The sequence below is a fragment of the Fukomys damarensis genome, unplaced genomic scaffold (assembly GCF_012274545.1).
Source record: "Fukomys damarensis isolate Sample0158 unplaced genomic scaffold, DMR_v1.0_HiC HiC_scaffold_19, whole genome shotgun sequence".
In the NCBI taxonomy this organism is placed as follows: Eukaryota; Metazoa; Chordata; class Mammalia; order Rodentia; family Bathyergidae; genus Fukomys; species Fukomys damarensis.
This window is the reverse complement of record NW_022900931.1, coordinates 61,679,221-61,704,659: the sequence shown is the minus strand read 5'-3', so window position 1 is coordinate 61,704,659 and position 25,439 is coordinate 61,679,221. Positions and strand designations below refer to the sequence as shown.

Sequence of the window (25,439 nt, the reverse complement as noted above, 5' to 3'; positions counted from 1 at the left end):
AGTATAAAGAGGTAGGCAGTAAACAAAACATGTAAATTAATGATACGGTATCTTAGATGGTGATAAATATGTGTGGTGGGGGAGTAAAGTGGGGTAAGGCAGGTGATAAAGCCAGGGGTTGTTATTTTAAATGGTGGGGGATGTGCCATATTAAACTTTACGGAGTGAAATTTGAGCAATGAGTAAAGGAAATGTAGTGGATTAACTAATGGTTAACTTGTAACGCCCAGCTGAACTGACTCAGTGTGGTCTGGGCGTGGAGGACCTACCTGAGGGTTGTTGCCAGTAGCCATAAAACAAGAAGTGGAGGAGAAGATCTTTGCTCTTGATTTTCTAGGAGAAGCTTGCTATGGGTGGTTTTCCTGGTGGGAACCAGGCTGTTCTCATCGGAGGAAGAGCTCAGAGCCTTGCTGTTGCTGGGAATGGCTGCTGTTTTCATTAGGGGAGCTGTGATCGTCACTGTGAGCATCACTTCCTGGCTTCAGTATGGATCCCTCAGTTTGGTGGCACAGATCCTTTATCTCAGCAGAGTAGGTTTTCTGGCATCCACCCCTGGCCTTTGGGCCTTCTGGGTACAGATCCTCAATACAGACAAGTATGAGACATGGCCCTAGGCCTCTGGCTGGACTCGAAGAGGACATTGCCTTGGACTCTAAGCCTTTAGCTGGACTTGTGTGGGACATTACTGGGATACAGACCTTTGGCTAGATTCTTTGGTCCTCTAGTGTGTGATTAATCCCTTGCAGTCCTTTGCATTTGACTTTTTTTTTTTTTGTACCAGTGATTGAACACGGGTCCTCGTGCTTGCAAGGCAGGTGGTGGAACCACTGAGCTAAATCCCTGGCCCTGCATTTGACTTTTTGAGTATTTATCATAAAATAATCTTATAAATTACATGTTCTGTATTTAATGTATGCCCTTGCCAAAACCCTGACTACAACAGTAAAGAAGGAAGTCCTCTATCTATTTGGAAATAGGATGCACCATCAGAAGGAACAATCCATGCAAAGACTTGCATTAGAAGGATTACCCAAAGCCCAGTGTGCCCATTTTCTCAATGAGCAACTGAAAAATAGTAGAAGGCTAGGTCTGAGAGAAAGAGGGCTAAAAAAGAATAACTCAGTTGTGGAGGGGATATATATATCTATCTATATAGATAGATAGATCTATCTATCTATCTATATAGATATATATATTTATCACAAATTTACTAAGGCACATTAAAGATACTCCCATCCTCAATGAATAAAATTACTGATTTAGGACCTGCCCAAATTAAGGATGGCTCCTATTTCTGCATCAGATCTTACTAGATTTTGTTTTTCTAAATCATAATGACACTGAAATGTCATGACATTAAAAGGTCAAAAAATAAGCCAAAGAATTTTACTGTCCTTTATGTCCCCTAATTAGCCATGTCAAGCTCTCACTGGATATGATTCTTCCAGCTTTTTTTCTAGAGGTGAAAGCCTTCAATTATCTGCCTAGCCCAGGTCCCCCAAAGTCTGTGGGTGGAGACGGAGATGCCAAATGGAATGCCAGACAGATATTTCAAACAGAACCTGTGCCAGAGGTACCCAGGCCACGGTGCCAGAGGGCCACATTGTTCTCCCCTGCTTTTGATTCTTTCCTCTAGGCCACAATTGTGGGCTTGTAGTGAAATCCACATTACATTAGAGCACCAGTACCTTTCTTGAATAGATACTTTACAGTGCAAATGAATGAATAAACAAACAAATAAAATATGTCCCAACCAAGGAAGCTTCTGAAAAAACTCCCTCCTTCTTTTCCTTGTTGAACTTATCTTTTTTTTTTGTACCAGGGATTGAACTTGGAACCTGGCACGGTAGCTGGCAGACCACTGAGCTAAATCCTCAGCCCACTTACCTGTCTTTCAACAGAGCACCAGTTCTCTTGTTATTCCCCATTAACCAGTCTATGCTGAAGATTGAAATGTTTTGAATTTTTGCATGAAATTCATATGTATTAACCTAGAAAAATTCAAGGAACAAGAATTAGAAGAGAATGCATTTCATTATGTCCTATTGTTATGGGCGTTCAAAAATGGATCACTAGGCATTGAAGAGTTAAGAACGATTGGACAATGGTTGTTAATTCTCCGCTTCTCCCGATATGGGGAAACACTTCTTTAAGACTGCAGTGTAGCTTTTCCAGAGTCAGCTTCAACAAAAATTGTGAATTTTAACTGAAAAGTTGAGTGGTTATAAAATTAAAGGATGTATACAGAATAAGAATCTATAAAGATTTTTTTATTAAAACAGTAAACAGTTCTTCCTAGGTGGTGATACTGTCTTTCCTAACGATTTATCTTAATTCTTAATTTATCTTAATTGTCTTTATTTTAATTATTAACATTCCACTATTATTTGATCACCATTGTGATTGTTATTATTTTAGATGTATGTACACATTCCAAGCATCTCCAGGAGGCTCAGCCTATGGGAGAGCAGGCCGCTGCCGCGCAGGGCTTTCTGGGGTTTATAGTCCTCACGCTCTCCTGCGCATGCGCTGTGGCCCGAGGCGACTTCAGAGGGACAAGTCGTGGATGCCAAGGTGAGTCGCGCTGGCACCGTGCCACACCTTGGATACATCGTCAGGAGTGGGAATGGGGTTATGCGGCGGGGATCGGGGTTTGTGACTGAAGTACTAGTTGGAAGTGGAGACTGATGGCTGATGAAAGGGCCTCTTGGACCGGGTGAGTTGGGGAGGTTGCCCACTCTGGCCTCTCTGGAATGAGGTGGGCTCGATTTGGGGAGCGGCCCAGATTTGACTTAGGCAGAGAGAGCATCTTCACATCTCGCAATAATGACAGGTTATACACCAGAGTTGGGGTTTGGAGGTCAGTCTTGCGCATCAGGGCCGGAGCAGGGGGAGTTGTCCCAGGTGTTGGGAATATGGCTTGCGCTGGGGGACCCCGAGCAGGGAGGAATTTGCTTAGCTAGTTCATTTCTGGGTGTGGAGGACAGCTCAGGCTATTCAGGTTTTGGCGAGGGGGTGGGGAGGCGGGAGAGTGGGGCCAGTTCTGATCTGAGAGGGAACCTTGGCTTCTGAACACAGCCAGTGAAAGACAAAGTCAAGATGTGAGCCCAGGCTGAGTGATTTCAGAATAACATCTAGATGCTTCTGTGTTTTCTCATGAATAGGTCAAATCCATGTTTGACCATTATCCTTGCCCCTTTGATCTGAGGAATTTAAACCTCTTCAGACTTGCGTGCTCATTTACTTGACACCTGTTACATGCTAAATCTTGCCACGTGCATGTGAATAATACAGTCGCTATGCACAAGGAGCACATCCTGGAAAGGTAGTAAAAAGGAATGAGAAAAATTGCATTTCAGTGTGAAAAACGTAATAACAGTTGTTGCTACAAGATCTGGTGATCTGACCAGAGCAGCAAGATCCCCACGGGTGAGGGATATGGGAGGTCGTTAGGAAAGCTCACCCATGGTCGGGCTTACATGAGCTGAACAGTGTTACCTCTGTCAAGTACACTCAGCCATGTCTCACTGAGTGTTTTGGATACACTTCCTGGGGCGCTGCTTCAGTGCACAGTGGGCAGGCTGGGTTCCACAAAAGGGGGACCACACACACACACACACACACACACACACACAGAAAGTTTTTCAGTGGGTAACAGTGAAAAAAATCTTGTTCTGGCAAAATCGGCATAACAAGGTTCCAACAGGTGGGAGAAAAGTACGCTGAAGAAAAGATGTGGTTTTTTCCTCCTTATTTGCCCAGCATTGCATGGACTGGCAAGAGCCCTTTTTGCAATCTTGCCACAGGCCCTTAGGGCCTGCACTGACCTCACAGAGTCCTTTGGACTCAGATACTCACAGGTCCTGGATGCACAGCTTTGACATGACCACACACAGAAGAAATGGGCTTTACCTGGTGTGGGCTTGCTAGGCACATCTAGAAGAGCTCATGTTAGTCTCTGTCTGCAGCTCCTGGAACATCTGGGGGGCAGGCATTAGGAAGCAGAGTTTGGGGGAGAGCGTAGGATTTACATTTCTAATTGTCTTTCTGGACAATTGCAGTTTCAGCAGCTGCACTTTTCCTCTGGGTCCTCGTCCCTCAAGTTGGTAGGGCCACCTGGTCACATTCCTATCACAGTGACTTAGATCTGAGTAGTGAGCAGATTGAGAGACCAAAGAGGCCATTGTGGGAGAGTTGTGTGGACTTTGGCAGGTGAGGTAAAAGCAAGGATCTTGAGATGTCCTGTGCTGCATGGCTTTAGTGCCTCACCTGTGGATCTACTGTCCACCTTTCCCACCTGCCTTCTGCCCAGAGAGACCCTCATTGCCCCCTGGTCTTGATTGCCTTTAGCCCAAGAAAACAGTTTGGACAGGGTGGGGAAAGCTAGCTGGAGTGTTTTCATGAGAGAACATTCATTAGTACTTTTAGTGCTTGAGGGAACTTGTGGGCTCTGATTGGTGAGATGCCGCATTATTATGTACAACTAGCCTTAAGGTTATAGTTGGCACTTTCAACCTTAGTTGCTCAGAAGAAAAAAAATACTCTTAACAGATAAGGCAGGCTGATGTGCTGGACTGTCTTTTTTTTTTTTAATTGACTTTATTGGTACTTTTAAAGTATACAGTACAGTTACATTTATCACTGGGATCTTGTACCTTTACACGACAGGTCTTGGTTCTCATTTCTCCCCATACCTCTGTTCTCCCTTCACACCCTCCCCACTACCCTATTTACAAAGACTTTGTTTCCATTTTTTCCTTTTCTCGTATTTTTTCTTTACCCTTATTTCCTTTCCCCTACCCCCTTTCCACTTCCCCTACACCTTTAGTCCTTTTCTTCCTATTTCACATTGTCAGTTACACAATTTGGATCTTATTTATACTTTTAGTTTTTCACACCAGAGAAACTATTTGGTATATACACGTGTGTCTTATTTATTTCACTTAAGAGTAAGGCCTCAATATGCATCCATTTTCCTATGAATGACTCTAGTTTCTCATTCTTTATGGCTGAGTAATATTCCATTTTATAGAAAACCCACATCTTCTTTATCCAGTCTCCAACTGATGGGCAATTGGGCTCTTTCCAAGTTTTAGCTATTACAAACTGTGCTGCTATAGACATGGGTATACATATATCACTGTGGTATGACTCTTTTAATTCATTTGGAAAGATACCCAGCAGAGGGATAGCTGGGTCAAATGGAACCTCTAATCCTAGTTCTTTGAGGTGTCTCCATATTGATTTTCACAGAGGCTGCACCAGTCTGCACTCCCACCAACAATGGAGAAGAGTTCTTTTCTCCCCATAACCCCCACCAGTATTTGTTATTGGTTGATTTCTTGATAGCAGCCATTCTTTCTGGGGTGAGATGGAATCTCAGTGTTGTTTTACATTTTTTCATTTATTTATTTGCTGCTTTTACTTCTTTGAGAAATGTCTGTTCATTTCAGATGCCAATTTTTGAATTGGGTCTTTATATTTGGGGGGGCTGATTTTTTTGAGTCTTTTGTGTATTCTGATAATAGTCCTTTGTCTGAGGAGCTGCTGGTAAAAATTTTTCCCTTATTGTAGGTTGTCTCTTTTCTCTGTTGGTGGTTTCTTTTGCAGTGCAGAAACTTTTTGATATGTTGGACTGTCTTGGCAGTGCCATTCCTGGAATAATTGTCTGACACCTAAGCAACTCCTCCACCCCACCTGGCCTCTCAGCTGTATTTTATTTTATTTTATTATTATTATTATTTTTGGTACTGGGGATCGAACTCAGGTCCTTGTGCTTGCAAGGCAGGTGGTGGAACGACTGAGCTAAATCCCCAGCCCTTATTTTATTTTTTTACCTCTTTTCATTGCCATTTTCATGGAAAAAGAATATAAACTTCTATATTACAAATTATATTTCACATTGAAATTGTAGTGGAAATCTCAAAACCACTAATTTTATAAAAGAATGTTCAAGAGCAAATTCCAGACGATGCAAAGACATGAAAACAAGAAAGCACTCTAAAAGGCTAAAAGTGAGCCCAATTTTACTGAGGTGATCTGACTTTGCTTATCAGAGTTAAAATGGGGCCAGGGATTTAGCTCAGCGGTTCGGTGGCCTGCTTTGCAAGCACAAGGACCTGAGTTCAATCCCCGGTACCAAAACAAAAACAAAAACCAGAGTTAAAATGTACAGACTTTTGGGTGTGACAGTGCATGCTTGCAATCCCAGCACTCCAGAGGTGGATCACAAGTGTGAGGCCAGTCTAGGTGACACGGTGTGACCTCAAAAACTAAACGAAACTGTAACAAAATGAAAACAAGCCTTCTTTTTGGCCTTCTCTGCCACCAAAAGTATGAGAGATAAATTTCTGTCTCTTGAGTCTGTGCTGTCTTCTTTGGGTAGTTGGGCAGACAGAGCCAGTCACAAGTGTGGATGGAGTGTGCTTGGCATTTTAGGAATGCATGACCTTCAAGGACGTGGCTGTGACCTTCACAGAAGAAGAGCTGGCGCAGTTGGACCAGGCTCCGATGAACCTGTACCAGGATGTGATGCTGGAGAACCTCAGAAACCTCATCTTGGTGGGTGAGTAGCTGGACTCTTTCCTCACATGATGAGCTTCACCACAGATAGAAATTTCAGTTGGAGTCCAAAGAGAAACTTCGGCCTCTGGAGAGAAAACTGCTAGGGTGAAAAATCCTGCTGTTAATGAGCTTTTCCAGATGCACGTGGCCCTTGCTGGGGTGCTGGAGAAGGGGTTCTCTCCAAACCCTGTTGCCCAGCCTGTGGCCTCTGAGAAGTGAGCCAGACCTCTTCTGACCCTCATGCTTTTCTGTGGGGGACCAGCCCCCACTCGTCGAACAGTACCTGAAGGAGAGAGTGAGGATTGAAAAGGAAAGACACTCTAGGCAGAGAGGAGACAAAAGACTGTCTGCTTTAACTGAGGCAAATCTGGTTATTTATACACACATTATCAGCACATTATCTTGTGTAGATACACAAGAAACATCTGCAGAAAGACACCACAAGAGAATGTTTAGACACCATAACATTTTACGATTCCTAAGGTCAAAAGGTATTCACATGCACTTGGGGCTGGAATGTGGCTTCATTAAGTTGATAGATTAGCTCCTTGTTAACCACTTCTAGTTTTCTGCATACTATTGTTAGGTGAGAGTTTCAGTTTCCCCACATTTTTCTGAGTGAGATCGATAAACTTCACATTACCTGATCCTTTGGTTGTTTCTGGAGAAAATCCAAGGTTTTGGACAAATTAGTGTTAAAAGAAAAAAGGGGGAACTTGGGTTGGATCTCACTTATATTGTAGTGGTACCTGGTGTGTTGTAAATGTACCTAAGCGTTAACCTATTAACTTATTTTTTGACAAATACCTAAGCTTATTTTGATTCTGGAGGTCCGTATGCAGTTGTTACCTACTGTGGTTTAGTTTATGAGACAGTTGCTATTATTTATCCCCCTTTTATAAACGAAACAACTGAGAAACAGAGTAGATGAATTACTCGATTTGAGACCTCCCAGTGCCGCTCTAGACCCTGGGTTTTAATAACCGTATGAAATTGAAGGTACAGTTATATCTACAGGTTAGAGATGCAGGGCTATCTTGCTTCTTATTTTCCAAAGTTTAAGATATAATCCCATTGAAGAGTCCTGAAATCAAGTTATAGTGCTGTGTTATAACCAGCAGTTTTTACGAGGCCAAGTGGGTTAATAGAACTGAAACTAACTGGTCAGGGTCTGTGTGGATCTCTGGATCTGTGTACTGAGTCAGAGTGTGAGTGCTTCTTTTACTGTGGGTTACATTTGGGAGACTGCCCCTCGCAGCCTGCTCTGAGCAGATCAAGGTCTCCCTTTCCCTGATACCACCTTACTCACTGAAGTCGTTTGCACACTCATCACATTCATAGGGTTTTTCTCTGCTGGGATCTCTTTGATGTATGTGAAAGTAGGAGCTATAGCTGAAGCCTTTACCACACACTTCACATTTAGATGGTTTTATCTTGCGTGAACTCTCTGATGAGTGTGAAGAACCGAACTGTACGCAAAATCCTTTCTGCACACATTGCGGCTGTAGGGCTGCTCCCCAGGGCGGACCCTCTGGTGGATGTGAAGTTGTATATTTTGGCTGAAGCCCTTCCCACACTCTCCACACCTAAAAGGCTTTGCCCCTGTGTGCACCTGAAGAACAGAGCTTGAACTAAAGCACTTGCCACACTCACTGCACTTGTAGGGTTTCTCTGCGGTGTGGACTCGAGGGTGGACAAGAAGGTTGGAGCCCTGATCAAAGCCCTCCCCACACTCCACATCTGCAGGGCTTCTTCCCTGTGTGCACTCCCGGATGGGTACGAAGCAGTGACCTACATCCGAATGCCTTCCCACACACATCGCATTTGTAGGGCATCTTGCTGGTGTGCACTCGGCGATGGTGGAGAGAGGAGTTGCACTCAAAGTCCCTGCCACGCTCTTTGCATTTATAGGGTTTGTCTCCGGAGGGGTCTTGTTGAGACCTGGGAGGGTGTGAACTCCACCTGCAGCCCTCAGCCAATTCATGGCATTCACAAGGTATCCCACCCGCATAGGCTCTGAAAGGAACAAGATCTGGGCTCTGATGAAAGTCCTTTCCACGCTGGTCACATTTTCGAGACTTTCCCCCTCTGTGAGCACTGTGGATGAACACAAGGATTTGGCAGCACCCAGAAATCTAAATCCACGACTATTGTTTGTAAAAGATGGCAGTACTGTGTGGACCATATTATGCTGCTCAACTGTTGATTTTAAAACCAAGTTTTTCTCACAGTCATTACCTCTACAAGATTCCTGAGAACCACCATGATCAAGAAAGGGCTGGCCGAAGGTGTCGTTGCACCGAGCACATCCGCCCAATTTCTCTTCCACAGGATTTCTCTTATCTGTCCCCTGGGGCCCAGTCCCTGTGTCAGCTTTCCTCTGAGATTCTGCTGGGAGGGTCTGTGTCAGGCCATCCCAAGCTGGGACAGTTTTCGCTTTCAGAAACCGGAAGAGACACCCCTGCCCACTCTTCCAGAAGGGAAACACCTGCTTTTAAATATGGGGGGAGTGGCCTTCTTGATGGTCTACGACATAGTCCTGAGTGGCAATTAATCCACCAGCCTTTTGTTGCCACACCTGCCAACACGGGAGCACTTCTTGTAAGAGGTAGCTCAACTCTTTTTCCTAAAGAGTCAAGGTATTGTTTTTAAGCCCATTTCCTAGGAAGAGAGGGAAATTTGGCTCAGTGAACATGGGATTCATCTGTCCAGAGGTTTTGAGAAAATCAAGCAGGACAGGGTCGGAGGTTGTCCCTCACTTCTAGTTGCCCATGAAGCAGTTGGCATCATAGGCATTCATACCTGTGAGCTGCCAATCAGAAATGAGGTGTTGCAGAGAAATCAAAAAAGAAATCCTGGCGAGAATTTATATGTGAAAAAATTTACCTCTGTGATGTAAGAATGGTCAATAAAGAAACCTTTAAACAATTTGCTATAAAAGGTAGGAGAAGAGCTTCCAAATGATTTACATAGAATATATTTATGTGGAATCCACATAAGTCAATTTGCGTATAATTATATAAATAATACATAATAATGGGATGTTATATACTGGGCATGGTGAGACACACAAAGGGCACAATAACTTTCCAAGGTTCCACGTATAAGTTGCAGGCACAGGCAACAAATCTTGTCTCCTGACAATGTCCCTTCTTTCACGTCACTGTCCTATGGAACAGGACAATCTACACAACTGTACTCGAGGGGCTAAATCAGCAGTGGGGGTTAAAACAGAGATAATATGGTCAGATGGCCCTGGGATTGGAGTGAGATATGTGTGTAGCCTTTCAGACAGGCTTCGAGAAACATCCATTTTTGTTTTCCATAAGGTTCTCTGTCTTCATGAAGGTATGAATTTCACGGAGATCCTGCAATCCATTTCCTCAACGTTTCCACTTTTAAATTAGTGCAGATGACAAACAGCCATGACTATGACAAAGAGGAATGGGAGATGTGGTAATGCTGATGGCCTAGCACCAAGGGAAGAAAGACAAACAGGGGCTGTGGTAGAAGAGGGGGATCACATGCTTACCCCTCTAAAATGGGCTCCAGAATGATCAAGAACCACAGCCAAGTCCATCTGCATCCTACTTCTGATTCAAGGGAGTTTCTGGGTGACCAAAGACTGTATAAGAGGAAAGAAACATTATAGATGGAGAAACCTGGCATTCAATCGTGAGGACAGAAGCCACTCTGCATCCACACGATGGGGGCTTTCCGTTAGATCAGCCATTGGGAGGATCCTGGGACACAGGGATGATGCCACCCGTGATGTTTGCCTGTAGCACCCGGGCAGGCTCTTAAGAGAACAACAGGAGGCTATTCTGGGTCTCCAGAACCTCCGTGAACTCCCGCCGACTATATGCTGCAGCGGCCAAGTAAGTGATTCTTGACAAATGGGTAACAGTAGAAACGGGTCAAATTTTCATTAAAGGATGTGTCCAGGAAGGAAGTTCTAGTTGGGATGAGTGCAGTAAGTCTTCAGTCCACCCAAAGGCTTTAGGTGTTTTGTTTTTCTTTTCCGAGCATCACCACTCAATAGATACTCTCTGTATAAACATCCTAAACTGTGCTCAGGAATGAAACTTGGGCTAATTTGTAAGAGCATCTGTCCTCATGTTTTCAAACCCGTTAGATTTTCTATCCAGGAGACAAGCACTGCAGAATGGTATTTGGATATTTGGTTATGGCAAAGACAGTGCTATGTGTTTATCATACTGGTTGTTCCCTTTAGTCCTAAGAAGATACTCTTCCCCAACAAGGCTTTCGGTTAAGAGTGAGTTCTAGCCAGTGGAGTGTGAGCAAAAGTAGTTTAAGCCACTTTTGAAAGTTTAGCCCTGTCTTAGTTACTTTTTTTGTTGTTGTTGTTGCTGAGACAAATACCTGACACCCAAAGTTAGAGGAAGAAAGATTTATTTCAGCTCATGGTTTGTAGAGGTTCAGTCCATAGTTGGCTCGCTCCAAGGCAGTGTGGCATGGCGGAGGAGCAATGCAGAGGAGAAACAGTTCATGGGCTGGCAGGGCAGGTAGAAGATAGAAAAGCAGTGAAGCAGCAAGTGACAACAGCACCCCTCTTTGTGTCCCTTATATTCACACCCAGAAGCCTAGCATCACCATGAATCAATCCCAGCATCACACACCCTGGATCCAGTCACCTCTGAAACGCCCCACCTATGACCATATGAGGGTCATAGGGGACACTGGGGGGACATCTAGATACAAGCTGTAACAGGCTCTTACCAAGCATCTTGTGATGTCCTGAGGTTTCTCTTATCCTGCCAAGGTGCCCTTGGAAGCTGCTTGTTCCACGCTGACTGCCACTCTCATTCATGTTGGATCTTTTTCTTCCAAAAAGAAATAAACATGTATTACATTACACCACTGAAATTTTCTGGTGGTTTGTTTGTAACTGTGACATTGCCTGAGCTGTCCTAACTATTATAGAGGAATTTAAAAGCAACATGTTACCATCACTGGAGAGTAATACTCTGCAATGCAGAGTTCAGAACTTTTCAGTCATTAGGGCTTGATGTAGAAGCGAAGCTATCTAACCTTTAGATGTGTGGATGAGACTTCTTCAGTGAGAATCATCATTCAATGGTATGTATACAAAAGAAAGATGTTCCAGGTGATATACAAAGGTTCAGTCCACAGACATAAATCCTACACAGAAGAGAAATTCCATTATGGGTGATAGCATACAAATTTGTCAGCTAACACACAAAGTACAGTACCTAGAATAGGTATCCTGCAATGAATCTTAATAAAATTAATTCTATAACTAACACTAAAGTGAGCAACAACTTTTGGAAGACCAATAGTGTTTCTTCTCAGAGGTAGACCTCGGTAGTCTAGGATAATAAAGGATTTTTTAGAGGGCACTCTGTTATATCCGTTTCCTTCAAGAATTGTGGCATACTTTGGACTATTTAAATATTGGTTGAGATAAATTATGCACTTTTTTCAATAGACAGGAACTCAAATTAGGTAACACCAAAAATTGTTAATTTGGTTTCATAAGGTAAGGGGGCCTTCCCACGGAGCTGTCTGGTCACCAGTACAGACTGGAGAGGTTCACTGGAGATTTGGGCAACCCAAAGAAGAGACAGTCTGGAAATATCCGAGGTGCTTCATGCTCCACTGCTGTTCAGCTGCATGCCCTGGCACGGCAGTCCCTAGGCCCCTAGCCTCAGTGGCCGTTGGCTACCCAGTTTCCCACCAGCCCTTCTTCCAGTCTACATTTATACAAAGACACATAGTAGTGGCCATGCGCCAGGTTGTATAAGTTATTTTCACTGGGACCACTGAGGTATGCCTGTGCTGAAAGCTTGCTGACTTGGATTTAATGACCACCGAAAACCACCCCGCCCCACAGCCTGAACCCAATTGTAGCCATGTTAGGCTTCATTTTCCCTACATGAGTTACCTCCTCAACCCTTTTATAGTTTTTGTTTTTTTGAGGTGGTCTTAGCTAAGTTGCTAAGTTTCTGTGTTGAGATTACAGATATGTGCCACCATGGCCTGCAATATTGCTCTTTATATTTTGTACTTGGGCAGAAATTATGTTACAAATTTGATCGAAAATGTTTGGTAAGAAAAGGCAAGATGGTGATGTGTTGACTCTAGGGTGTGTGGATTTGATGTTTCGTGTCACTATTCCCGATATTTTCTCATTATTTTTAGGAGTTTCATAACAAAATGCATCGCCTACCCAGAAGAAAGTGTTAAATATACACTTCCTGTAGATTCTCTTGATGTAATTATCCAGACTGCATATAGTTATTTACCACTTCCACCTATATCCCTCTCCTCTTCCTAATTATGAACACACATGGTTTAAACAGATCGAGCCATGACCTCATTCACTGTGTTGCGAATCATTCTGCCTTCCATTAGCCACTGACAGTATTTATGCTATCAAGGAAAATAGGTGATGTGAAGTTCCAAGAAGAAAGCATTTCAAGATTTCATAAGAGAGGGGCTGGGGATTTAGCTCAGCGGTTCGGTGGCCTGCCTTGCAAGTGCAAGGACCCGAGTTCAATCCCCGGTACCGGGAAAAAAAAAAAAAAAGATTTCATAAGAGAGGGGCGGGGGATTTAGCTCAGCGGTTCGGTGGCCTGCCTTGCAAGTGCAAGGACCCGAGGTCAATCCCCGGTACCGGGAAAAAAAAAAAAAAAGATTTCATAAGAGAGGGGCGGGGGATTTAGCTCAGCGGTTCGGTGGCCTGCCTTGCAAGTGCAAGGACCCGAGGTCAATCCCCGGTACCGGGAAAAAAAAAAAAAAAGATTTCATAAGAGAGGGGCGGGGGATTTAGCTCAGCGGTTCGGTGGCCTGCCTTGCAAGTGCAAGGACCCGAGTTCAATCCCCGGTACCGGGAAAAAAAAAAAAAAAGATTTCATAAGAGAAATAGACTTCTGGTGTTATAACATTTGTATCAGTGCTGTAAACCTTTTCCTTTGCCTCCTGACTCACATCTCATAATTACCAGTTAAAGCCAAGAAAAAGTGGGGAAAATGTGCTGTTGCTGACTTATAGCCCTGTTAACGGTTCCATCTGTGGACCTGCTGTTGTTTTAATCCTTGGCACCTACATTCAAATCTTGAAGATTTTGGAAATAACGCTTTATTGTAGGTAGCAGTTCCTTGGTCAAGAGCTCTCCATGCACTCATGCTCAAAGAGAATAAAAAGGACAATGCAATCAAAGGTTGAGATCTTGAATTCCTTAAATTCAGCACCCAGTGCAAGCCAATTTCCTTTCAGTATCTGCATTATTAGCTCACGCATCATTTCTTTGGGGGGAGGTACCTGGAATTGGGCTCTGGCCTTCGCGTTTGCGAGGCAGGAGGCAGAACCACTGAGCCAAAACCTTGGCCCGCATTTCCTTTTTAATAACCTGCTTTTCTTTTTCAATTCTCTCCACTTCCTCTTTTATAGGGCATTTTCTTGGAATAGGTAGGTAGTGTGCTTTGGTTTGAGTTTTTTGGGGTGTTTGGCACTTTTGAAAGATAATTTTTGAGAAAGAAAGGGGTTGGGGTGAGGGCAGCCAAGTTCGACTGGTAGTCTAGAATTCAATTTGGCCATCTGAGACTAGTTATTATCCAAATACTATCCAGACTCGCTGGAATGGCTGTCCGTCAGGAGATTCCTGGGACTGTAGTCCAGAAGACTCACATGGTCACAGGCAAGCTGTAGGAAAAGCGCCTTTAAAGCGCAATGTGCGGGAGAAAATAAAGAAGTATACAGTATGTCAGCATTCTCCGTGTTTGGAAGATTTTGTTTGCAGGAAAGCGGAGGTGGAGAGCCAGTTCCGAGGGGCAGTCTGTGAAACACAATCCAGGATCTCTAGCAGCTGTTACTTCCGCTCTGGGAAGCTAACGGGGAACAGAGAATTCTGGGAAGTGTAGTGTGGAAACCGTGGGTAACTGAATAATTTCCGCTACCGGAGGCCGAGGCTGCGACCCTGCTCCTGTCGGGAATTCTGGGAAGCGTAGTCTAGGTGGGTTCGGCGGCGGAGCCACTTCCGCCCCAGGTATGCGAGGCAGAGGCCTGCGCTTCTCGCAGAAAGGTGAGCCTCCCCCTCGGCGCATTTGCTTCCTGCGACCGTACAGATCGTTCTTCCTTTCTCCGGGGCCGGTGCCCACCGGACGAGGGACCTAGGGGAAGAGAATACGCCTGCTGGGAAAGGTGGGGTTTGTGGTCCCTTTGAATGGACTTTCACAGTGTGGGGCGGCTGGTGCAACCCCTTGCTTCCGCCGGGGCAGGGATGGAGGATCTCCTGGGCTCTGTATTCCCCCAACTCTACCTGACCATAGCCAGCTCTGCCATTTCCCAAAAGGATACTATTCGACTTTTGTTCTTCTTTAAAATGGTGTAAGTACCTAAGTATTTACTGCAAAAAGCATTGAACCCAGGGCCTTTGCACTGAGCTACAGCCCAACCATACTCTCCTCGCTACATTGCACAGGCCTGGCTCTAGCATGATTCTCCTGCCTCAGCCTTCCAGAGTGCAGGGAATACAGACGTGCACCACCATGCCTGACTCCCAAGTGATTTTGAGAACAGGTGCGTGGTAGAAGATACGGTAGGTCACTTGTTACTAGTACACTGTAAAGTTTTGAGAAGCACTACTCAGTTCCCTGGAAGCTTAGTGTACTTAGGATGGGGTCAGAACTCCTGTTGCAGCGTCCCTGGCCTCTCCCTGATTCTTGAAGGAAGTGGAGCTGTACCAGAATTCCATATGCGAATTGATTTTATTCTTATTGTTGAGAGGGTCGTTCCCGGCTGTTGTCTGGGATGTCCATTGTAATATCCCCCCCCACCCCGTACCAGGGATCAAACTCAGGACCTTGCACTTGCCAGGCAGTGGCAAGTGAGCTAAATCCCCAGCCCGATGTCCATTGTAATTTATGGGGAAGTTCTCAGAAGTTCTAGTTTCTCACCTCTTTTTCCTTTCCCAGCCTCGACTTGGGAAAGACTACAGGAGGAGCGAATGACCCAGTCAGCAGAGTCTTACCTGAGTAGAACTTAACATCCTTTCTTCCCCCATGTCCTTTCTTTTCGGAGAGATGTTTTCTTTATTTATTGGCTAAATCTGCTAGGAAACTGCACTGGTATTTGTTAATTAAGTGCAGGAAGGGATGGGGAAGTGCTTAGGCATGAATAATACAATATGTAAACATTTAGTGTTAACTATTATTGTAAGAGAATTCTAGGAATTAACGTAATTAACCATTACAAGAATCCTGCAGTTGAGGGGACTGTCAGCTCATTCTAAAGATGAGGAAACACACTGGTTGTTTGTCCTGGTTTTCACAGCTAGGCATCTAGGAAGAAGCTGAATTTAGGTAGTTTACTCCATTGCCTTCGTTGCTTGTTTGGTGTGTATGTGTGTGTGATTTTTTTGTTTGTTTTTGGTTTTGTTATGAGACAGGACCTCCTTATATAGTCCAGGCTAGCCTGGAACTGGTGATCCTCCTGCTTCAGTCACTCGAGTGCTGGGATTATAGGCATGGGCCGCCACGCCTGGTTCTATGTTGCTTTAGTTCTTAACATAACTGCCAGCTTGAAACTCCCCTGGTACGTGCATGACTGGCCCATCTGGTGGCCTGTACTGCTAGTTCTACAGGAGGTAAATAGTCATAGATGGGCCATACGTGCCTGGACCACCAGTGCTTCAGGCCATGTCTCATCATCAACATGTTTTGTATCAGATTGAGATGAGATGTTTGGGTTTTTGTAGAATCACAAAAGTTATGCTAATGAACTTTGACTTTTTGATCAGATTTTTTTTTTAGTCATCTGCAATTCTATTATATTTGAAATATTTATGGTTCACATTTTGATTATAGAAATGATTACATAATATAGAGATGAGGACAATATAAGGGAGAAATTTAATTACCCATGAACACAGGGTGTACCGGTGATGATAATATTAGTATTTCCATGTTTTCCTATTCAGTAGATTACGTTTTGGATTTTTACTTAAGGGTAGGTTTTCTTTTTCCCTTGTGTTTTATTGCTCTGGAAATTTATAAGAACAGCCATGACACCCCCACCCCCATATATATGGATGTTTAATTGTTTGAGCACCATGTATTGAAAAGTCTCTTTTCTGAATTGCCTTTGCAATTTCATCAAAAGTTACTTGACTTGATCTATGGATGGGTTCTCCGTTCTGTGGTCTTTTTCTGAGTGTGTCCACTTGCAGATGCCACATGGTCGTGATTGCTGATGCTTTATATCACACTTGAAGTCACTGTTAATCCATCAGGATTGTGCTTCAAAACAGGACAATTGTAGTTCCTTTGCCTTTCCATTAAAATTAGTTTATCTTTATATACCACGAAACCCTGCCGAGATACAATCGGTATTACATTGATTGTGTAGATTAGTTTGGGGCAGTTGGTATTTTTACCATATTGAATGTTTAAATCTAAGAACGTATTACTTTTCCGTTTAGGGCCTCTTTGATGTCTCTCACTGCTGTTTCATATTTTATGTCCTTCCAGGAAATAAGTAATTGTGTTTAACACATTGAATTCATGAATGTAAAGTTATTCTTTTAATGTCTGCTTAGTCTGTAATGATTATCCCCTTAACTCTTCTTTTTTTTGGGGGGGTGGGACCTAGGTCCTTGTGCTTGCTAGGTGTGCACTCTACCATGAGCTACACCCCAGCCCCATTCTTTTTCATTTTTAATTATGGTAATTTATGGGATTTTTCGCTTTGGTTCTTTGTTTTATTTTGTTTTTTGGTATTGGGGATTGAACTCGGGACCTTGCACTTTCAAGGCAGGTGGCAGAACCATTGAGCTAAATCCTCAGCCCTTTGGTTCTTTGTTAGTCTGGCTAGAAGTTTAATTTTTTTGTTTATTTGTTTGTTTGTTTGTTTGTTTTCAAAGAACTACCTGTGAGTTTGATTTCATCAGGAGTCAGTAAAATTTTTCTCTGAAAAGTCCAAATTGTGCTGGGTATGATGGTGCACACCGATAATCCCAACTACTGAGAGGGTGAGGCAGGAGGACCACAAGTTTGAGGCCAGCCTGGGTAACTCAGCAAGGCCCTATCTCAAAATAAAATTGAGTGGGAATGTAGATCAGTGGCAGAGAACATGCCTACCAGGCACAAGGCCCTGATTTGATCCCTGCTACAACAAAAGAAAACATGGCCAGATTATATTTCAGCTTTAACATTCAGTTGGCAAAAATAATATTATTTAGGTACTTATACAACTCGAGAGAAGCTTTTTATTGACAAAACTGAAGCACTAATGATTGAATACAATTTTTTGTATTATATATATTAACAAGAACAGTGGAATTCTTGTTGGGGGATAAAATTTCACTTAATTGAAGTTTGAGGTTACTATTCTCTATCATCAAGATTGACTGCATGGAGCTGGGGATTTAGTTCAGTGGTGCCACCTCCTGCCTTGCAAGCTCAAGGTCCTGAGTTTGCCTAGAACCCTGCTCCCCCAAAAAAGAAAAGAAAAAAAAATTGACTGCAAATGTTCATCTGTTGCTAGTTGATATGTAATGAAACTATATGTGTTTTATCTTGGAAAATGACTTTAAAACAAATGGGTACTTTCAGATACTAGTATCAGTTCACAGGCCAGTGATTTTAGTTGTGCATACTAATAAATAGAAAGATGTGGTAGGCTGAATAGTGGATCTGGAAAGATGTCCACATCCTGATTCCTAGAGCCTGTCATTGTTACTTTGAGTGGAAAAGGAGATTTGCAGAAGTGTTTAACTTAACACACCTTGTGATGGGTAGATCATCCTAGATTGTTGGGATGAAGCCTAATGTGATCACAAGGGTCCTTGTAAGAGAAAAGCAGGAGGCCAGAAGTTAGGTGTGCTGTAGCGATGGAAACAGAAATTGGAGTGATACAGCCATAAGCTAAGGAAGTCCAGTAGCCTCCAGACGTAGGTCATGGCAGGCAAATGGATTCTTCCTTAGAAGTGTTGCATCTGTGGACTCTGGGGAACATGCAGCTCATCGGGATTTGTAAACTCCATACCAGAAGAGGATCAAAGATACAGAGTTTAAGGAAAGGAAGACATTTTATTGGACACTTTATTGGAAGTGGGGATGGGGGGGTGAGGGGGTAGAGACGGAAGATACAACTTTGGTAAATCAGAGTAGGGGGTTCTGGAAAGATGGAGGACCTGAGGCCCTTTTGTTCCTAGATGCTTTTGTCAAGTGACAAAAAGACTCTTCCCCCTGGAGCTTCTCACAGACTGATTGGTTGTTTTCAGGCCATAAGCCTCTTAATTTGGTTCCATCTCATGTCTTTGTCCTGTCAGTCTTATCTCTAAAATTTATGTTGTTGTTTTTTTCTTTTTCCTAAAGGACCTAAGGACTTAAGAGACCAAGTTAGCAATCCAGTAAAGGGAAACATATATCCAGATGGGAGTGTATATATATATTTTAGGTATACAATACAGTTACATTCATCATTAGGATATTGTACTTTTGCGCAATGTATCTTGGTTCTTATTGTGAGTATCTTTTATACACTGAGTGAGTTTTCTGTTATTGTAGCTCCCACCTTTGTTGGGTAGTGGGGAGGAACAACTAACTTTAGTTGGGGTGCCTAGCAGAGCCATGCTGAGTATCAGCTTCTCCTTTTAATTGCTCCCTGTAGCAAGGGTTTAACTGAGTCAGGATTTGCCAGGCTTTATCCTATCCTCTCCCTGCCTGTCCGTCTGCCCGCTTGCCCAGAAGGAACAGGCCTTCTGACACCTTGATTTTGTCCCTGATTTTGAACTTCCGACCCCCATAGCGAAACAAGGACAATTATATGTTCTTAAGCCTGCAAATTTGTGCTAATTTCTTTATAGCTGTGATAGGAACTAATGCAGAAGGCATTTATAGACTTCTTGTAGGTTCTTTGCGATTTCCCTTTTAATGCGTCATTAATTTCACAATAATCACTTCCAGTGAGAGGTCAGGAGGAAGCCCTGCATTTGGGCAGTGGATTGGATTTTGAAATATGGAGAATCTGTGCACTTGCACCAGGATCTGAAAGCAAGCTACACTTGTGTGGTTTAAGCTCAGAAAATGTATAGATGTCAGTTTGTGTGGGAATAGAGATCCCACTTGTTTTAGCTTCTGACAGCACTGGAAATTTATAAAGTAGCTTGGCATTGCCTGTGATTTAAACATTAGTTGTCTTCGAAATGACTTTATTACAGTGTGATTTTCACAAACCAGTGCCGTTTTGCCTTTTGTGTTTAGGTTGAATTCATTAAGAGACATTATAAAGTCTGTAGCCCAAGCTAATTCCCAAAGCCACCCAATATCCAGTAGCAGTGATCGAGGACACTTCAGAAGCATTTCAGTCTCAGCCTCAAGTGGAGGAAATCACAAAAAATTTTATCGTGTCTCTAGCTATTGAAATCTCGCATGACAGGCAAGCCAGAGTCCTTCTCTTTCCAACAGAATTCATAACACTGATGATGGTTAAGTCCACGAGAGTGAATGAAGTTCGCTGGTGACTGACACTGCTGGGCCAGTCACACAGGATTAAAATATCGCAGCAAGATCACTGCTGATGAATAACACAGTGAACAACAATAGGCTTTAGACACGGCCAACAAGCCTTGGACCGATTTCGGTCCATTTGGCTATTTTCTGCTCCAACATATTTTTACCATTATCATTTTACACACATTAGCAGGTTTCTTTTGATTGTGCTGCTTGGTTTTATACTAAGTTAGTATTCCTTTCAACTCCTTTGGAAATGTTTCATCTTTGTCTCTTCTCACAGATGATTCCTAGAGCCTCATTGTTCAGTCACTTCAAACTTGGCATTGATTCCTGGAATAAACAACAACTGAGCAACAACAGTAGCTTCTACGGAGTCCTCAAGAGCCAAATATAATTTAGCAGAATCTTTTCTCTTGTATTTTAATGGACCATTGTGTTTCTATTGCCATCAACTCTTAGAGTAACTGTTCTTGCTCAAAGTCCCATAATTTTAAACAAAATTATGTTTTCTGGACCCGTTTCCTTGCTTGCCACAATCAAACATGATCTGCATCACTGGTAAATTATTTTCTTTGCTTGGGTGAGAAATAGAGGCTGAATTTCTGAATATCCAAATCTTGTTTTGGTTGCAACCTCATTTTCATTATAGGGTTTTGTGAAAAAATTCTGCTCTGATGAAACATTTCATTGGAAAATTTTTGAATTTTCCTGAGTATTGCTTTACTCTGAGTTATTTGTGATAAGCAAAAACAATGTTGACATGTATTCTTTTATTTTATTTTTTTTACCCCCCCCCATACTGGGGATCGAACTTGGGTCCTTGCGCTTTGCAGGTGGCAGGAACCACTGAGCTAAAACCCCGGCCCAACATATATTCTTTTAATGTGGCTATGTTGTCGCTGCATAATAAGCAAAGGCTTTGGCATCTAATTTAATAACTGTATCATCACCACGATGCCTCAGAAGTACGACTGTACCCTGGTTTCCTGTTCTTGTCTGATGAATATGTGCTGACAATAAAAAATTGAAAAATGTGGTACAGCAGTACATGTGGTACTTGAAACGCTGTTCAGTTAGCAGCATTTAACACACTTGAGTCCGCCCATTCCTGGGTCCTGTGATTTGTATTGTGCTTAGCAACAGTACAGAAACATGGGAGCGGCACAGCTAGAGCTCAGCTGCCTTAATCAGACACAGCACGAGGCAGCCATGCGCGTGTTTTAACCAAGAAGGAACATAATCAGATATTAACTGTATCTGACAGGTAAAGAACCAGGAAAGTTTTGTAAGTTGACTGTTGTTTAAATGCGTAGGAAACCAGAATTGCCTTTTATTTTTACTGATTTTGCGGTTTGCGGTGCTAGAACCCCAGGCCTCGCACGCGCTAGGCCAGCTGCACTCCCAGCCCGTCTCAGTTCTGAGCCCCTTGGTGGTTAGTGAGCCCCTGCCTGGAAAAGCTGATGGGGCAGGTTTTGACCGGAAGTCTTCTTCATGCTGAGTGTGCGCTTGCAAAGGCCTCCACAGCACACATTGCTGCTCTTTCCTCCTAGCAACAGCTCCAGGAGCATCTTACAGTAGAGACAGGGAGTTGGGAATCAGGAGGCCTGGGTGCCAGGCCCTGCTGCTTTGTTCCTGGCCGTGGCTCCCTGACGGTTCCCTTGAAGGCTGTTCATTGTGTGGGCTTACCTTAGACTGCCGCTATTCATCCCGTAGTCTGTACTTTGCAACTGTCTGTGCAAACTCTGGTCGCCTGTGGGGATTTCATAAAAATGCTTTGATGGGTCCTGATTTATAGATCCACCACAGGACTCTGGGCATTGATACTGTTTTTAAAAACTCTCAGCGGGTGCCAGTGACCTAGCAGATTGAGAGCTACAGTCCTAGAAATTGAGAGCAGGGTCTAGGCTAATTATCCTGGCTGTTTGGCTGGCTAAATGGATAATTATAGGCAAAGAGCTTAAAATCCTGAAGTCTCTGCTCATCTGTGAAGGGAGTTGCCACTGTCCCACCTCCTGGGCACGGTGAGGATTAAATGGGGCACTTCCTCTAAAGCACTGAGTTGGCTTTTGGCTTCTCACCCCCTCTGCTTCCTCTGCTCCAGGTACTCTGTAACTCTCATTCTCATAAAGCGCTTTGCGGAGTCCCTGTCTTAGAATTAAGATCTAACTCAGTCAGGTGAGGTCTCAGGTTCCCACTGAGTCCCTGCATCCCTCTCCCTCGTCAGAGCTGGGCTGTGGCCTCTTCACTGTTCCCCCAAAGGAGGCTGTGCACCCTCTACTCCGGGAGCTATTATCCCTGTTAGGTGACTGGAAAATGGGATGGTGCAAAAGAAAACACCGTTCTTCCTCTGCTATTACTCAGCCAAGTTCTGTGTGCAAGTTCTGTGGATTCTAAAGCAGCGGCCCTGTGGGCAGGGAGTGGGGAGGGCTGAGGTACTGGAGCAGCAGACTTCTCTCCAAGGTGGTGCTCAGAGGCTCTGCCTGATCTTCAGTTTGTGATTAGCTTTTTTTTTTTCCCCTCTTCATTCTTTCTCTTCCACAAATGGCCTTGAAATTACCCCCAGAATATTCATAAAGTAGCAGACCTTGAGGGAGAAGTCACAGAATTAAAATTCTGGTGTCCAGATCCTTCCAAAGGTCAGCACTGAGTGGCTTTATACAGGAGAGCAAGCCTCACCCCATAAACAGCCCTGTGAGTTGGTGTTATCACCAGTGCGATCTGGTAAGGTGAGGCAGAAGGTCTCATCTTATAACAGAAATATGTGGGAGTCAGGCCAGGGATTTAGCTCAGCGGCTCCTTGCCTGCCTCACAAGCACAAGGTCCCAAGTTTGATCCCCAGTACTGGGAGAAAAAAAAAGAAAAGAAATATACAGTAGTAGCAGGCTGGGGGGTGGTGCGGCTCAGTGGTAAAACACCTGCCCTAGTGTACGCAGGCCCCAGGTGCCATCCTCAGTGCTGCAAAAAAAAGAAAAAAAATGCATCACAGATTTCATCTTTTTTTGTTGTACCCATGTATTTGTGTAGCTGTGAGCCTCTGGCTTCAGGAAGAATATTAACCAACCATGTGGGTAAAGGATGGCACAAGAATCACTGCATCCAGATGTCTGACAAAATACACTTGCAAGGGCAGTTTTGTATGCAAAATAGTGTCCTTCTCTGCAGCTGCAAGGAAATAGAGGATGTTGGTGTTTGATGATAGCTTTCCACCTTTCGCACAAGCAGTCCTGTGGTGCTGGCTCCGTCATGACCCCGGTTTTGCAGATGAAGAACTGAGTCGCTGGGAAGGATAGACTGTGGTTACTGTGGTCACTGTGGTTACTCAGCCAGTAGAGAGCAGCCCCGGGTTCTGAACACGGGTGTTTTGTACCTGGACTCCACTTTTAACCTGTGCGCTTCACCGCCACCTCTTTCCCAGGTTTCGTGGCACCAGAGTGCATGCCCCGGGGGACACTGGGTACAGCTGTGCAAGGCCGTTCGTGGCCGAGTGGTGGCTGGAATCCAGCCCGTGCTGCCCGCTGCTTGGCAGATGTGTGTGGCGGCCTCTGTGGGGAGGGAACGGGCGCCTCTTCCCTATGTGCACGAGGGCACGTTTCCCTTTCTCTCATGGCTTCTTTCTTGTTACCCTGTTCTGCCTTCTCAGGTCTCTGCTTTTCCCTAGAAAAAGGAGGAGAAAATGACCAAATTCCAGGTAAGTTGGCTTTCGTTTCTGCCATTTCTCTCTCATTTCTCAGAGGGCCGACTCACCCCCTACCCCTCTCCACTCCTAGCCGAGATGAACAATGGCCGCATTCTGTTCACACTATTTACTGTCAGGCTCTTGTCTTCTGTTTTTGCCCTTTAATTTTTTTCTTCAGTTTTTGTTTGTTTGCTTGTTTGTTTCGAGACAGGATTGTACTGTGTTGTTCTCCTCGAACCAAGGTGATCTATGGGAGGGCAATCGATCCTCTGACTGGAAAGGGGGACAGCGAGGGCTAAAGAAAAACGGGCAATAGAGACTTGCATAATTTCTAAGTGTGCGAGGCGCCGGGAGGTCAGTGCCTCATGAGGTGGGCAGAGACAAGGACTCTGACCTTGCTGCTTTTTGTTGGGTTCGTGGGAGTCTCAGCCGACCGAGGGCGGCACTGAACCTGTGAGGATGAGGATCTTAGGTCAGTGAGGAGCTCAAGTTGACGAGGATGGTGAGATGAGCAAAGGAAACAGCAGTGGGCGAGAGGAGTTAAGCTGATAAGGAATTCGCCCTCCCAGGTTCTCAACCAGGACGTCTTCACCGATGGACTCTTGCCCTTGCGTGTCACAGTGTCCAGACACCCTGAGGCCTCAGCTGTGACCAGAGGCAAAACAGAGTTGTTTCCACCCGCCATAGCCAGCCCGCAGGCCTCAGACAGCCCTAAGCATAACTGCGAAATGATTTTCCCCCCAGATTATGTAGAATGGCTCTCGACAGTGAACCACTTGCCTCAGCTTCCCATGTGCTGGGATTAACGGGTGCATTACCACACCTGGCTTCTTAGTTTTGCTTTGTTTTGTTTTTGTTTTTTAACATCACAACATTGTCATGTGAATTTTTTACAATGCAAAAAAATACAGAAATGCAATACATAGATACAGCTAAATTCAGAATGGTAACTTTTTCTCCTCAGGAGGAGAAATTTCTAGCAAAGTAAAAGACTGAATAGGTAGAAATAGGTTGGTCATTAGCTTCATGATTTGCCTAGAAATGATCTATAAATGCTTTTCGCCCCTGCTACTTAGCATCGAGTGTAAAAGGGGAGTTAAAGGAAAGTTTCCTTGTTGGTTTCTACCGTATGAAAGATGCCATATTCTATTTTAGCAGGCCCAGTATGTGGAAAATATCTCAATTAAATGTTATCACAAAAATGAGGCAGTAATGAGATTCTGGCTAAAGAGGGCACTAAATGAGAATAATATATACTTAAAGAATTCCAAACAAACAAAACGCTGTTATAAAAAAGCTCTAGGTGCACTGTAAGCATATAGGTTTTTTTCCCATGTGTATTTTTAAACAATGGAAGTTACCAAAAGATAGGGTCAACTGTGTTAGACTAAATCACGTTATTGTATAGGCTGCATTGAATGGAACCTCTGTATTATAATTATAGAGAAGCACAGTTTGTATCATATGGCAATTTGTCCTCAATGAAAGCCTTCCAGAGTCCTTTTATTTTGGAATATCCTGTAAACAAACCACCAGAACATGATTGTACAACAGTAAAATGTTCTCTTGCATTAAATTGAAGACATCTGTTTAATAATAAAAAAAAGAAAAGAAAATGTAGGAAGGTACTTAGAGCTGTTATTTTCTAAGGACACAAAACCCTAGACAATTAGACAATTCATCTTTTTTTTTTTTTTTTT

The 25,439-nt window shown here is 43.7% G+C and overlaps 2 protein-coding genes across 9 annotated transcripts in view; both read left to right on the top strand.

Annotated features, from left to right (window-relative positions):
• The first annotated feature begins 2,391 nt into the window (after window positions 1-2,391).
• On the top strand, window positions 2,392-10,942 carry LOC117286872 (zinc finger protein-like). 3 transcript variants are annotated; one of them, XM_033765838.1, is made up of 3 exons: window positions 2,392-2,574; window positions 6,439-6,565; window positions 9,894-10,942. In XM_033765838.1, exons 2-3 carry the CDS (start codon window positions 6,445-6,447, stop codon window positions 9,908-9,910), a joined length of 138 nt encoding a protein of 45 aa, XP_033621729.1. In that variant the 5' UTR covers window positions 2,392-2,574; window positions 6,439-6,444; the 3' UTR covers window positions 9,911-10,942. The 3 variants fall into 3 exon arrangements, with proteins under 3 accessions (XP_033621729.1, XP_033621727.1, XP_033621728.1); XM_033765836.1 differs by having other exon boundaries at window positions 8,796-10,942; XM_033765837.1 differs by lacking the exon at window positions 2,392-2,574 and having other exon boundaries at window positions 6,429-6,565; window positions 8,796-10,942.
• A 3,621-nt stretch (window positions 10,943-14,563) lies between these two features.
• LOC104861691 (zinc finger protein 112) overlaps window positions 14,564-25,439 on the top strand; it is a 31,846-nt gene continuing 20,970 nt past the window's right edge. The window contains exons 1-2 of one of the 6 annotated variants that reach the window (XM_010623219.3): window positions 14,565-14,629; window positions 23,704-23,751. In XM_010623219.3, coding sequence (XP_010621521.1) covers window positions 23,737-23,751 — 15 coding nt within the window. In that variant the 5' untranslated portion in view covers window positions 14,565-14,629; window positions 23,704-23,736. The other 5 variants (XM_010623220.3, XM_033765832.1, XM_010623223.3 and 2 more) reach the window with 5 other exon arrangements.